The sequence below is a fragment of the Rosa chinensis genome, chromosome 1 (genome assembly GCF_002994745.2).
Source record: "Rosa chinensis cultivar Old Blush chromosome 1, RchiOBHm-V2, whole genome shotgun sequence".
NCBI lineage: Eukaryota > Viridiplantae > Streptophyta > Magnoliopsida > Rosales > Rosaceae > Rosa > Rosa chinensis.
The window spans coordinates 19,501,656-19,514,694 of record NC_037088.1 but is presented as its reverse complement, the minus strand read 5'-3'; the positions used below and the strand labels follow the sequence as shown (position 1 = coordinate 19,514,694).

At 37.8% G+C, this 13,039-nt stretch overlaps 1 protein-coding gene and 1 long non-coding RNA gene across 5 annotated transcripts; one reads left to right on the top strand and one right to left on the bottom strand.

The window, feature by feature from the left end:
• The first annotated feature begins 3,747 nt into the window (after positions 1-3,747).
• Positions 3,748-5,390, top strand: LOC112196922. Of its 3 annotated transcripts, XR_002935460.2 has the most exons (4): positions 3,748-4,304; positions 4,385-4,521; positions 4,604-4,659; positions 4,921-5,390. It is a non-coding gene; the product is annotated as an uncharacterized LOC112196922 (long non-coding RNA). The 3 variants fall into 3 exon arrangements; XR_005809695.1 differs by lacking the exon at positions 4,921-5,390 and having other exon boundaries at positions 4,610-4,911; XR_005809692.1 differs by lacking the exon at positions 4,921-5,390 and having other exon boundaries at positions 4,604-4,911.
• Positions 5,391-5,534: 144 nt separating this feature from the next.
• Positions 5,535-12,417, bottom strand: LOC112196911 (translation initiation factor IF-2). 2 transcript variants are annotated; one of them, XM_024337398.2, is made up of 10 exons: positions 12,216-12,417; positions 11,258-11,325; positions 10,378-10,579; positions 10,046-10,121; positions 9,508-9,622; positions 9,086-9,155; positions 8,604-8,916; positions 7,036-8,079; positions 6,611-6,760; positions 5,535-6,427 (listed from the first exon to the last, which is right to left on the bottom strand). In XM_024337398.2, exons 4-10 carry the CDS (start codon positions 10,070-10,072, stop codon positions 5,993-5,995), a joined length of 2,154 nt encoding a protein of 717 aa, XP_024193166.1. In that variant the 5' UTR covers positions 10,073-10,121; positions 10,378-10,579; positions 11,258-11,325; positions 12,216-12,417; the 3' UTR covers positions 5,535-5,992. The 2 variants fall into 2 exon arrangements, with proteins under 2 accessions (XP_024193166.1, XP_024193158.1); XM_024337390.2 differs by lacking the exon at positions 10,378-10,579.
• Positions 12,418-13,039: the final 622 nt, after the last annotated feature.

The following is a 13,039-nucleotide window of genomic DNA, read 5'->3' as shown; positions in this document are numbered from 1 at the left end:
GGAATGTTTTGTTTCGTATCTTTAGCATAGGAAGGTCTCGATCCTGTTTTTGCTAAAGAACAGACTTTACAAAACTAGTGATGTGCCTTTGAAATAGTCAATGAGGCAGAATGGGAGGGAGGTAGTGCTTCTGGTACTTCAGAAGGAGTACTAGAACCGACACCTTGCAGTGTGACGGATTTTTATCCCATTTTATTTTTCACTCGAAAGAAGGGATGTCCGTGTGAGTTCTTTAAAATACGGATCATCATGTCACGACCAGGGTGCCCTAGGAGGTTATGCCAAAGCCTGTATGAGTCAGTGTCCCATATTTCATTGTTGGTGACAGCATATGATTCAATTATCCGAATAGTAGTGAGGTACATTCCACTAAATTGACTAATTAGTTTCTCTAAAATGCATTTCCTTCCACATTCATTAGAGGTAATATAAAGGTACTCAGTTCCATTCTCACAATGTGTTTCTACATGATAACCATTGGCACGAATATCTTCTTAAGTGATTAGCTCTTGGTGAATATTTCTATTTCGGTAGAATGACAATCTTTTCATTCTAATAATTTTTTCTTTTTCTAGATGTATTGCTTTACATCTTTATAGTGCTATTTTGAACCATGTAAATATGTGTAGTAAATAAATTCGAATAAATTCAGTGCTTCAGAATAAAATTAAAAATTTATTAATAAGCCAACGATAATCAAATCAAGGTCTTGTTCAGAAATATAATTCATCAAACCATTATTGAAATAAACTTTAAGACCAAGTAATAGTCTAATTAAAAATGAGGCATTATACCTTCACAACTGTTTTTGGAAAATAAAATAAATAAAGCAAATCAATCAAAATCTGAAGCATTCATTGACTGAGCAAGTTCATTGTTGCCATTGAAGTCTGCAATTGTGAGGTTGATATCTTGGTCATGGATTTCTTCTTCCATATAGTGAGCCTCTTGTTCTTTAGACTCCCTATACCTCTTGTAAGTGGCTACTACTATGTTGCTTGCTTGGCAGTTCTCGCACCAATGCCCAATGATTCCACACCTATTGCATGGTTCATTGTCAACTCTTTCCTGTTTGACTGAAGAGTTCTTAGATGCCCTTTGCACCTTGTTTCCATGACCACTAGGGCCAGCACCACCATCTCTGCGCCATACATTGGGAGGGCCTCCACGACCCATACCACGACCCCCATGTCCTTTGCCACGTGGTTCATTGTTGCCACGTGGGTAGGGATCAACACGTCCAACTCCTTTTGCTTTAGGGTTCTTTCCACCTTTCTCTTTGCCATAATTAGCCTCGGGAATTTTCTTTGTCCCAACAGGCCTAGCATTGTTGTTCAAAAGAACCTCTTGATGCCTTTTAGCTATTTGCAGTAGGTTGATTAGCTTATTGAAGGTTGTGATTCTTTTGTTGTCATACTCCAGCCTATACTGGTTCGCTAGGATAAGTGCTGAAATAGGAAAAGTAGAAAGAGTCTTCTGGATCATTTCTTCTGTGAGTTCCTTTCCACAGAAATTTGGACGTGCCTTTAGGCGTAACATGTCCTTGTTGAAGACATTGACCCTTTTGTAGTCAAGTAAGCGGATTTCATTCCACTGAATGGTCAATTATGGGAGCAAGGTGTCATAAATGTTCCCAAAACGTCCTTTAAGGGCATCCCACAGTTGTTTGGGTGTCTTCAACTAAAGGTATTCCCAGTGTACGCTAGGATCAATATGCCGCCTCAGAAACATTAAGGCATTTGCTTTCACCTTGTCAGACCGTCCATCATCTTTAGGTTCAGTGGGAGTTTTGATGGTGGCAGTGTAGTCTTTTGCCACAAAGGCAGTTTCTACATCGGAAACCCAATGGTGGTACTCAAGTCATTCTGAGTCCAAAATGTCAAATTCAGGTCGAGTTGGATCAGCCATCTACATAAACAAGAGGAAATGTATAAATTACGTAGTCATAAAGACATCCACGTAAATTATTTTCCAAAAATATGAATTAGATTTCAAGACCAAGATTCGTAATGGTCACATTTTTTTCTTCGATACAATGTGAAAATGCTTTATCACGGTAATTATGTGTATAATGCGCATGAATTTTCATTATCATGGCAAAACGCGATTTATATGTATCATACTAAATAAGGAATAACTATTTCACATTTAATAATGAATAAAACATAGCATATAAAGATATGCATTGAAAAAATTATGTAAGTGTAAATGAAATAAAACATGCTCATACATAATATATAACAAAATATATATGGCATGCTGTCACGCCCTGACTCGAGTTAATCTTATAATCTCAAGTTAAGGTGTGAATCACATCTTAATTATAGAACTAAAATCTCTATAATCAAAATGTGACAAATAAAATAAAAATAAAAAAATTGTGAACTAACAGCTAGATAACGAGATCTCGACATTCCAGCGGAAGCATATATTACATAATCTCTATCATACATAGTACACCAGTACTCAATTCTTTATTTGAAACAAAAATAAAGAAAACACAAGTTTCACAACCCATTTGACATTATATACATATCGAAACTTCTTGCTCTAGTATCTTGATTCCATACCTACAAAATCTGTTAAGGGGTGAGCTCAACCAGCAGCTCAGTAGGGACATAAAACTTCCTCATGGATAATTGACCAAAGATAATACCATCATATTTTTCAATTATAACATGCATATCAAACAATGATGCAATCCAACTCCATTTATATGCCCGTTAATTCATATGCCAGAATACGCAAGCCTACACATCCCATACCGTGTACTTTATAGTTTTGCAACTGTGACTTGAATATCCAAACATATAAATTAATCCCCTGACTCAATCAAATCCCCCAAACCCCTTTTGTTAGTCATCTTGTCCGAAACATTGATCTCCAAGCCCAAATCACCCAAATATATGGACAATTATACCATCGATATTCTAAACCTATTTGTGCACACGGGCTCGCCTGAGCTTGATCCCTACAATGTTCAGACTGAACTACACAAAAAATAATTCCCACAATCACCAAATAACCATAATTTTCTCCCAACTCCTTTACAGTTGATGAATAACCACCTCCATAAAACATGCATAGTTACATTGATCAACGTACATTCAGTACATGTAATTCAAATATTATCAAAAGGATAATTTAAAAATAATATTAACAAGAATAACATATACACGAAGCACATAAAATCAATATCCAATCATAAAAAGTTTCCCCGAGATCCCCCTACCTTATTTTCCGACAATCGTGGATGATATGAAATAAAATCAAACCTCCTAGATAGTCAAAAATAATTTCTTCAAATTAGACTTTTCTTTCCACTAATAGAAAGAGCTTGTCAAGATGAATCCGTTGTCGAGGACAGAGAGGGCGTCCAATGACCCAGGCCCGTCTTCATGCTATGACCCAGCAGGAGGGTCGCACTGTATCGAACGTCATCATGGGTACGTTATTTGTTTTTGGCCAACCGACTTTCATTTTGATTGATCCTGGAGCCTCTCATTCCTTTATGTCTAGGAGGTTTGCTTTCTTCAGTAATGTGCCCTCATCTCTTCTTCCTGAAGAATGGTATGTAGTTTTACCATCAGGAGAAATGCATAGAATTGAGTGGGTATATCGTTTTTGTGGAAGGAGTTTGTTTAGAGGCAGATTTGATTCCATTTGATCTAGTAGAATTTGATGTAATCATGGGGATGGATTTCCTGCGGATGCATCATGCCCTAGTGGATTGTTTTTGTAGTACGATGTTGTTTCGGAGTCCGGGTAAGCCAATTGTCACCTTTTATGGTAAACGGGAGGTTCTCCCATCTTGCATAATCTCAGCTTTAACTACTAAGAAGATGTTGAGTAAGGGTTGCCAGCTTTAACTACTAAATGAGAAAAAAAAATGTTGCAAAATTTTGACACTCATTTGTAATTTGTTTAATGCTACATTGTGTGGACTCAGAGAAGATATGTTGGGATTGAAAAGACAGGGAACGATACAGCCTGGCCATTCTGGTCTAAGTCAGCTAAAGCCCTTTTATTTTTTTCTTTTTCTTGGAAGAGTTCTGGCATATTTTTCTAACTGTCTATATATCTCTTTTTGCCTGCTCAATCAAAGCTAAATTGTAGGTTCATGACGTTATTTACGTTCCTTCAAATCATTATTCTTTCATGACTTTCCAGCTAGAGGATTATTTTCATGCTTATGAAAATCTAATTCTAAGATTATTCTTATAAGTTCCGATAACTCGTCTAAAGGCACCATCTAGGGATGGATTGCTCAAGCATGTTGCTCAAGATTTGTAAAGTTGACAAAGGTAAAATAGGGGATCGCTTTGTTGCTCTTAGTCTGTATCTGTGCATGCATAGCTCATGGCATCCATATATTCTCCTGCAGGATGTACTTGAAAGAAGAGGCTTTAAGGAATCCAGCTTCTTGAATGAGGTGGCAGAGGTGGTGTTAAGTAATTAGGAGTTGCTCTTTTCATTTGCACATCTTCCAGCTCCAGCGATGATGATACCCCCAATACTAAGGTAAACTGATAGCAATTTGGTTGGTTTTTAAGTTATTTCAAATGTTTGCAGATTGCAAGCCGTCTTAATACTGTGTTTCTAGCATTAGGAGAAAGTCTTTGAGGGTCTTGCTCCAAGTGAATACAGGTGGAGAAGAATGTAAGTTAACTGGATTTGAGCCCCTACTTTCACAAAAATGTTTTGTCTATTTCTTTCTATACCTGTATGTGGATTAAATTTTTCTCAATTAGTGGTTGAGTTGGGGAATTGGAAGATTGTTTACGAAGGACCTGTTTATATTATTGTATTAGTGTTTGTAATGCACAATATCTTTGTTTTATTGATTGTAACTTTTGGTCTGGTTTTGTTCATTGATTGCTTCCATTATTGTGATTATACCTTTTCATATGGTTTTTTCAGGTTTTGAACAAATATACCTTAAAAGGAAACTAATCCTTGGAGAACCATTCATGGTCTGTCTACTATTAAGGTATTTCAAGCGAACTATTAAGGTATTTCAAGCGAACACTGTTTGCTGCAGCCAAATCAGAAGTTTCTGGTGCTGCATATTCATCATGAAGTCTCTTAGTTTTCAACTTTAAGCTTCAAATGATATTGCCTCAAGTCAATTACCAGCTCTTTGAAAGTGAATTTGCCTGTATATTGGTTCTGGTAGCCATCTCTCCTGGTAACCCCGAACTGCCAGATGCTTACAAGATCTAAAGTGATAAATAATGAAGAAAGCTTAGCACAACTGTACATAAGCCATCATGTATTGTCAGTGTGCGATAAATGCATGTTGTGAACATCTGAATTGCTTATAAGCTATTTGGAATTTACGTCGTCTCAAGTCATTTGTAGATGGCCAAATTTTTTACCGAGTGAATAACAAACTCTCATTTGAAATGGAAACTTTGAACTTACGAAGAAAAGAACTTCAGATATGGCTAAAAGTTTGTCAGTTCAGCTACACTACTACTAAAACTCTGAGATCAATAAAACAGTAGGAAATCCTATTTTCAAGACCAAGGTAGTGTCAGTTATATTTCCTACTTTCCCGATGTAGTTTTTGTACTGTTTATAATCTCACACAAGCCAAACAATTGAGGCAAAACAAAAAAATACCCCGCTGCAACGCGCAGGCTCAGCAACTAGTCCCTGCTACTTGGAGTATTAGACATGGTGACCCTAGCGTTCTTGTTGCATTTATAATCAGCAGTTTCTCAATGGTACAACAGAATGATTAGTGTGATGTTCCTAAACAAATGAATCCACTGCGGTCTCCAAAATTGGTGCCTACATAAAATAAGGTTTAGGGTTTCTAAGCTGCTCCAGAATGTAGTTGGATGACAAAATGAGCTCCACATAAATCCAACGTTTTATGGACTGTAATGGTACAAGAATTTCATCTACTTGCTGAGATGCCAGGCAAACAATCAAAACTTCAGGTCGTTTACTTCAGCATATTACTATCGAGAAAATAATCAACAATTCAACACTCTATTCGAACAGCACCACTCTCCGATGAAATGAATTTGGGCTTCCTTATAACTTGCTGCAAGCACTGGACCATGTCACCAACCTGGAAATCATAGCAATTTTGGATCACCAGTCCACACTCATTCCCCTTCTTTACCGTGTCCACATCCTGTTTCTCCCGCTTAAGCGATTCACATGATCCCTCAAATATAACTTCTCCACTCCTAAGAAGCCTTAGGGTTGCTGATTTAGTGACAAAACCATCAACCACCCGGCATCCGGCAATCTTCACATCAGGTCCCTTAGACTTGCTCCTTCCTTTGAGCTCAAAAATACTAAGAACCTCGGCTTCCCCAGCAACCTTGGTCTCAGTAGTCCCAGGGGCCTTCTTAACTATAAAGTTCCCAATGTCCTCCAGAAGATGATAGATCACACGGTGTTGCATTATCTAAGCCATTCGACACAAATTCAAATTATATTATTAGGTGATATTTAAACTCCAATGGTGCATGCCCAAAGTTATATACAGAATAGATGTCATTTCCTATGGTTGATTGGAATAAGTGTGTAAAAAAAGGGTGACCCTAACTACTTGCAAAATGATTAATACGGTGAGAAAAGAGATTAGTACCTTGATATTGGCTCGAGACGCAGCCAAACTGATGGAACTGGGTGGAGCCTTGATGTTAAATCCAATAATACATGCACCACAGGCTTGTGCCATGTCCACATCAGACTGAGATAGTGACCCAACACCAACATGTACCACATTCACAAAAACCTGGAAAAGAATATTAGAGTTGTCAAGAACAAAGAGAGAAGATAGCTGACATAAAGAGAATAATAGAAATTATTTAGCCAATGCATTGCAAATCAAAATTCATTATACAGTGTATTTCAGCAAGGACAAGAATTTTTAATATCAGAATAGATAATTCACTTAACATTGCAAGGAAACCCGGCAAAACATCTACCTAATCAATGAGTGATAATTAGAACACATAATGGGGCACTGCATATGGTTATGTATATGGCAATTATAACCTTGTGGCATACCTGAGGACTATTTAAACTCCCTAATGCATCTGTAACAGCTTGGACAGTACCCTGCACATCCCCTTTTACTATTATTGGCAATTCAACCCGCTTAGGCGCCTCATCTGATGGTTCTGTTTCTGAATCTTCTACCCTTCCATCCAGAATTTTCATGAGTCTATCTTTCTCGAACTTCCTCTTCCTCCCTGCACTAAGCATTCTAGCTCGCTCCTCAGATTCCACAACAATGATATCATCTCCAGCCCTTGGAAGTCCCTTCAGGCCTTCAATCTCAACTGGCATCGCAGGTGTTGCCCGCTCTGTCGACTTCCCTGCCATGTCCCGAATAGCCCTTATTCTACCCCACTCGGAGCCCACGACGACATATTTCCCACAAATTAAAGTTCCTGCTTTCACTATCGCAGTAACCAATGGACCCTTTCCCCTATCAAGTCTTGCTTCCACCACATAAGCTTGGGCCGGTCCATCAATACGAGCTTTCAGATCCATCATCTCAGCCTGGAGAAGCAACGCCTCCTCCAAGTTATCTAATCCAGTCTTCTTCATAGCTGAAACCTCAACAACCTGAACATCCCCACCCATATCCTCTAGCAGCAAGCCCTCCGACGCAAGCTGGAGTCTTACTTTTTCTGCATTAGCAGCTGGTTTATCACATTTATTAATTGCAACAACAATTGGTACTGTAGCTGCCTTTGCATGGGCCATGGCTTCAAGAGTCTGAGGCATCACCCCATCATCAGCAGCTACAACAAGCACAACTATATCTGTAACGGCAGCCCCTCTAGCTCGCATCGCACTAAATGCTGCATGACCAGGGGTGTCAAGAAATGTAATTGACGCTCCAGATGTCATGCCAACAACAAAAGCACCAACATGCTGAGTAATCCCTCCAGCTTCTTTGGCAGCCACAGATGTCTGACGTAGAGCATCCAAAAGTGAAGTTTTCCCATGGTCAACATGGCCCATGACAGTTACAACTGGAGGTCGTGGTAGAATTTCTGTACCTTCATTGGAGTGCAGCCTCCTCACATTGACCCCAACTTCCTACAAATCAACACACTGAGTCAGTAACATTTCTTAAGGGGCCAAAATGCAATATTATAACCTGTACACAATTGGCATTTAAGGGAAAGAACGCTAAGAGCAGCAAGTAAAACTTGTGAATTGATATCTAAGAATGAGAACTATAAACTCTGTATTTCATCAAGCATAAATCTTCTATGTGAAATATGGTGCTCCACGATGGGTAATGGCACAAGAAACAACTGGTGTGCTGGAAAATACATCTTTACCACAGATTGATTAGGTAACAAACATTAAGAATACGATCCCTAGAATAATGTATATACTCGGAGCAAACTCATATGCCTTCCTACGCCCAACACTGAGATGACACTAGTGGTTTTGGAAGCAAATTTGCACGATCTCAGCGGTTTTGATCTTTGGATATTTTCCACAAACACACTTTAACATGTTGAATTCCATTATAAGCATATGAACAATATGATTTTTTATGACATTGAAGGCAGACATTGCTAACTAGTAAATCCAACAAATAAGTGAAATACCATTGCAACCAGCTCTGCAATGTCGACGCTGAGAGTATCAAACTCCGAGCCAACCTTTTCCCCAACATTTGTAAGAATGGTTTGCAGAGTAGATATTGACTGTCCAGTGTGCTTGGCAAGTTCATCAATTGTCATACCTTCAAAAATCTCAATTGTCTTATCTGGCATGGCCTTGGTAGTTCTTTGTGGTTTAGGAGGCACATATGGAGCATCAACAGGAGGCTGTGCCTTATTGTCCCTCTTTACAAACTTCTCTCTCTTCGGAGGTTTTAAACCAAATGACTGGTCATTCCCATTTCTCCCATGATAGCATCTATACAAAAAAGTTTCCACCATTAAAGGTTGCTATTAGCATATGTACCTCCTAAACTGAAATGTAAATGGAAAGAAAAATTTCTAACAAACATTACTGCAATAGATAGTCCTAGATCCCAAGGACTCTAAGCACACAACCAGAAAGAAACAGCTAGGTAAAAACTTACCGTATTTGGATGTCTTTTATCAATATTTCACCACACACAAGCTTTCGTGACTTAACTTTAAATGAGGGCTCTGCAACACAAAAGTAAGGATATGATAATGGCATTGTATTTCATTAATACTCGGCATGATGTCCAAGATGTAACATGCAAGCAAAACAACCATATTTTGGAGATTGATTCACTTCTAAATGTAAAATGAAACTATCATCTAGCACAATTATGTGGTGAAAATGATGGAAACAAGTTCTGAAAAGCAAAAGGAACTATGAAAATTAGCTAAATTCAAAATCAGTGCTATGTTGAGGTTAATAGAATTCCAAAGGAAATTACAAAAATATAGAATAAGAAAGCATGGCTGGGTTTAGACAAACTGAAATACAAAACATCACCCAAAAAAGGTTTTCCTTGCAAATTCAGTTTACCTGCTGTACACAAAACTGATTTTACTACATCATCAACATTAGATAAAGAAGTAAATCCCACTGCATATCTTCGTAGTCTTGACGTCAAATCAGTATTTAGACCGGCACGTATGCCCTGCAACAAGAAATCCATGCCAATGTTATAGATTGAAAAAGTAAAACGAGCCAAAATGAGACTAGACTCATCATTAAGAAAATCCTATTCACCATCATCCAACTATTTGATATTATTCACTTTATAAAGTGGGGGAGGGAGCAGCTATCCTTTTTCCTCTATAGAGTTTGAGTAGCCATCCTAGCTAAGCTAACAAGATGAACATAACAATTTGTACGTTAAATAATAAGAGACAAGATTATAAGACAATCCAAAATTCCAACTCAGCTACTCTTTGCACACTGACTAATATAAACTCAAAACCAAGTGAACCAAAACGAACGCACTTTCAGGATGTGGGGGTGAAGCGAGCTGTGAGTCAAGTACATCTCATAAGAACCAAACACGCATTAACTAAGTAATCAATTGCCACTTGAAAGTTACCTTTTTGGTAAGCTGTCTCCACGCCATTCATAAGTGTCTCATGTCAAGAATCAAACTATTTGAAATCTTTCAAGCTCTGCACAGTTGAACAAAGACATTCACATAAAACAGTGCACACTGATTGGTTGCCAAGAACAATTGAAGAAACCAGTGACTAAATGACATTCTTAGGAAATGATGGTCAGTAGCATTTAGAAACCCGCTTTAAAAAAAAAAAACTATCAATAAGAAACCCGGATTGACTTTCCACCAATTCGCATCAGAGTTCAAAACAGAATTGAATAAAGGTTTAAACTTTTGCCTAAAAATACTATCTTTTTCTGAATACTAACCAACTTAGACCAAACTGAATGAGTTTTCTCAAAGGCTGAAGTGAACCCAGAACATAACACATGAATAGCAGCTAAGAAATTGTTAGAATCTGACATCAAGCTGTCGAATAAAGCAATACAAAGTTGGAGTCTTTGAAGCTTGTGGCCAAATTTGGTCTGTTATATTTTCAGCGTTTTGCAAAGATACATCTCTAATCCTTCTCTGCCGAGACGTCATAGTTGCAAACAAAACCATAATCAAATTGCTGGACCGAGTGAAGAAACGCAATGATAAATGACAATGGCAACTTGTGCATTAAGATGGCAGTTTACATAATCATTTGCATGCATTGTTTCCAATAAGGAATGTGTACTGTTTCCAATCTAACATTTCCGTGACCGATAAAAAATGTGAGAAATATTAGCACTATAGAGATTCTCATTAACCATAAACAAAAGAAAAACAATGAGAAGAATAGCTGGTTCAAAGAACTACTGTGTCATAAATTTGTGTAATGAAGACAACAGATACACAAATTTAAAAGGAGGAGAAGAATGAATGGAAAAAAAAAATATTTTCTACCATAAGTTTCCTACAAAGTCCAAAATTAAACTTGGAACAAAAACAAAAGTAACAGACCAGAAACCCAGTCTTTCATTTAAAATGAAATAATTGAAATCAAAACATAGAAGAAGATCAGAACATTTTTTCCTTAATTTGCAGAAGATAGAAAGGGAGAAAACATGAAACTAAATGTGAAAAAGTTCATCAATTAATATGAGTATAAATCTCAATATGAATCTTAAATGCATTACTTGTTAGCAGTTCATTCAACTAATGAACAATTAGTTGGAGTGAATAGTAATATTTACTGAGAAATCAAGGCAGAGTAATCTATACCTTAGAAGTTGGACCAATACTCTTAACTGATGCTTTCGCTTGTTAAAAATCCAGGCAAATGCACAACACTGAAATGAGCACAATGAAAACCAAAAATTGATCAGCAGCTCTTTGATAGGGTAAGCAACTAAACAAATTTCAGATGGTTATTTAGTGAACTATTAGTAAGATTTTTTTCAATATTTGATAAGGAGATCAGCGGAAACTAAATTGAAGAACAATTAGGAATCAAAGGATGAAAGGACTGTAGAATTCCCGTGGCTAATAATCTACTCCACAATGTTAAACTGGGCAGAAGGTATGAGTATGACCCATTAAAAGTGAACCAAGTTAGCCCAACCTTGAGAAGCGTAAGAACAATTCCCAACTGTGTCTGTACTTTGTGTGTTCCATTTTCAATTTTAGCTACCACTACATACGATTTGTCACTTGCAATGCCAGAAAAATAGGGTCTATGTTCTCCAGACAAGGTGAGGCAAACACTAAAACAGATTTAAGGAGATTATCATATTGAGGTAACAGATGCATAACATAACAGTCTAAAACTTGTAAAAGCAGACTTTAAGATCATAACTATTAATAACAGCAGACTTTAAGATGATAGTTACATTAGGATTGAAGAACAGCAGACTTGATGAAAATCTCTAAAATAGAAAACGCAAATATAAAGGTCAGCATACACATATGAACAACAGCACACATTGAAGCGTTGTCCAGTGGCATTTCACTTTCTGTTCATAAAAAAAATTGTGGTTGCAGTTCTATGCAATCAACTCAACTATAACAATCTTGATTTTGTTTCATTACTCTCTTTTCCTAAACTTCTTCTCTTTCCTCACACTCGGAATCGAAATTCTGAAATGAGAGAATCGAAATTCAGTAACCCTAACCCTAAAAAAGCTAATCAAACAAAATTAAGGCCCTAAATCAATCACAAAACAGAATGCGAGAAACGCACCAAAGAGCCTGGCTCCGACACGGGTGGTGGTGCGGTTTAGGGTTTGGTGACGGCGTGGGGCAGCTGCTGATTTGGGTCGAGGAGGAGGATGGGCTGACTGTTCTCTCTGCTCTCCGGCCCCGGCCTTCTGGAAATTTCCGTCTTCAGATTGTAAGCCTTGAGAAGACTGTGATTACCAAAAAAAAAAACAAAGGAGAGGGGCAAAACCGTCTTTTCTCCCCCTTATGAACAGCAGGCACACAGTGGATTCCTTGGTATATTAGTAATTTTGGTTCCAAGGATGAGTTGAACCACAGAGAACACAACTGAAGTTTAGTACCCAGATCGAATGGATCTATAATCTACTGGAAGAAGGCGAAGACCTCCGAATCCATGTTGGGGGAAGAAGGAGATCGATGCTAAAATTGCAAAGAGACTTGCAATTGTAGGTCTCTGGGTGCATCCGATCCAATGGCACCCGGTAGATCGTCCTTCTATGAAAGGGGTGGTTCCCTTTTCCTCTCAAGGTCCTACAGAGCCAACAAGTGCAAGTACACCTGCCAGAAGATTAAACCTTCAACTGGAAGCAATTGCTGAGTTAGACTGTATTCCTGTAATATGTATATTATTTTTTATACTGCATGTACGCACGCACATTTTGCATGTAATTAAAGGTAACAAAAATTATTATTGAGTGTGTGTAATTATGGTTGATGTATCATCAACCTACAGCCTGCACTTGGTAATATGGGTGCTGTTGTGGCCTGAGCAATTGATACAGAGTGTGTTTCATTGACATGAGAACATGCTCAGGATCGACTAGTGCCATATTGAGGCTTATAATT

What these genes read in the sequence shown, in the direction of transcription:
- LOC112196911 (XM_024337398.2), bottom strand. Translation starts at nt 10,072, where the DNA reads ATGGCGTGGAGACAGCTTACCAAAAAG. An exon ending in TTGCAGAGCTGGTTGCAATG is followed by an intron (nt 8,080 to 8,603) that starts GTATTTCACTTA and finishes GTTGATTTGTAG; the next exon opens with GAAGTTGGGGTCAATGTGAG. An exon ending in CGTCTCGAGCCAATATCAAG is followed by an intron (nt 6,428 to 6,610) that starts GTACTAATCTCT and finishes CGAATGGCTTAG; the next exon opens with ATAATGCAACACCGTGTGAT.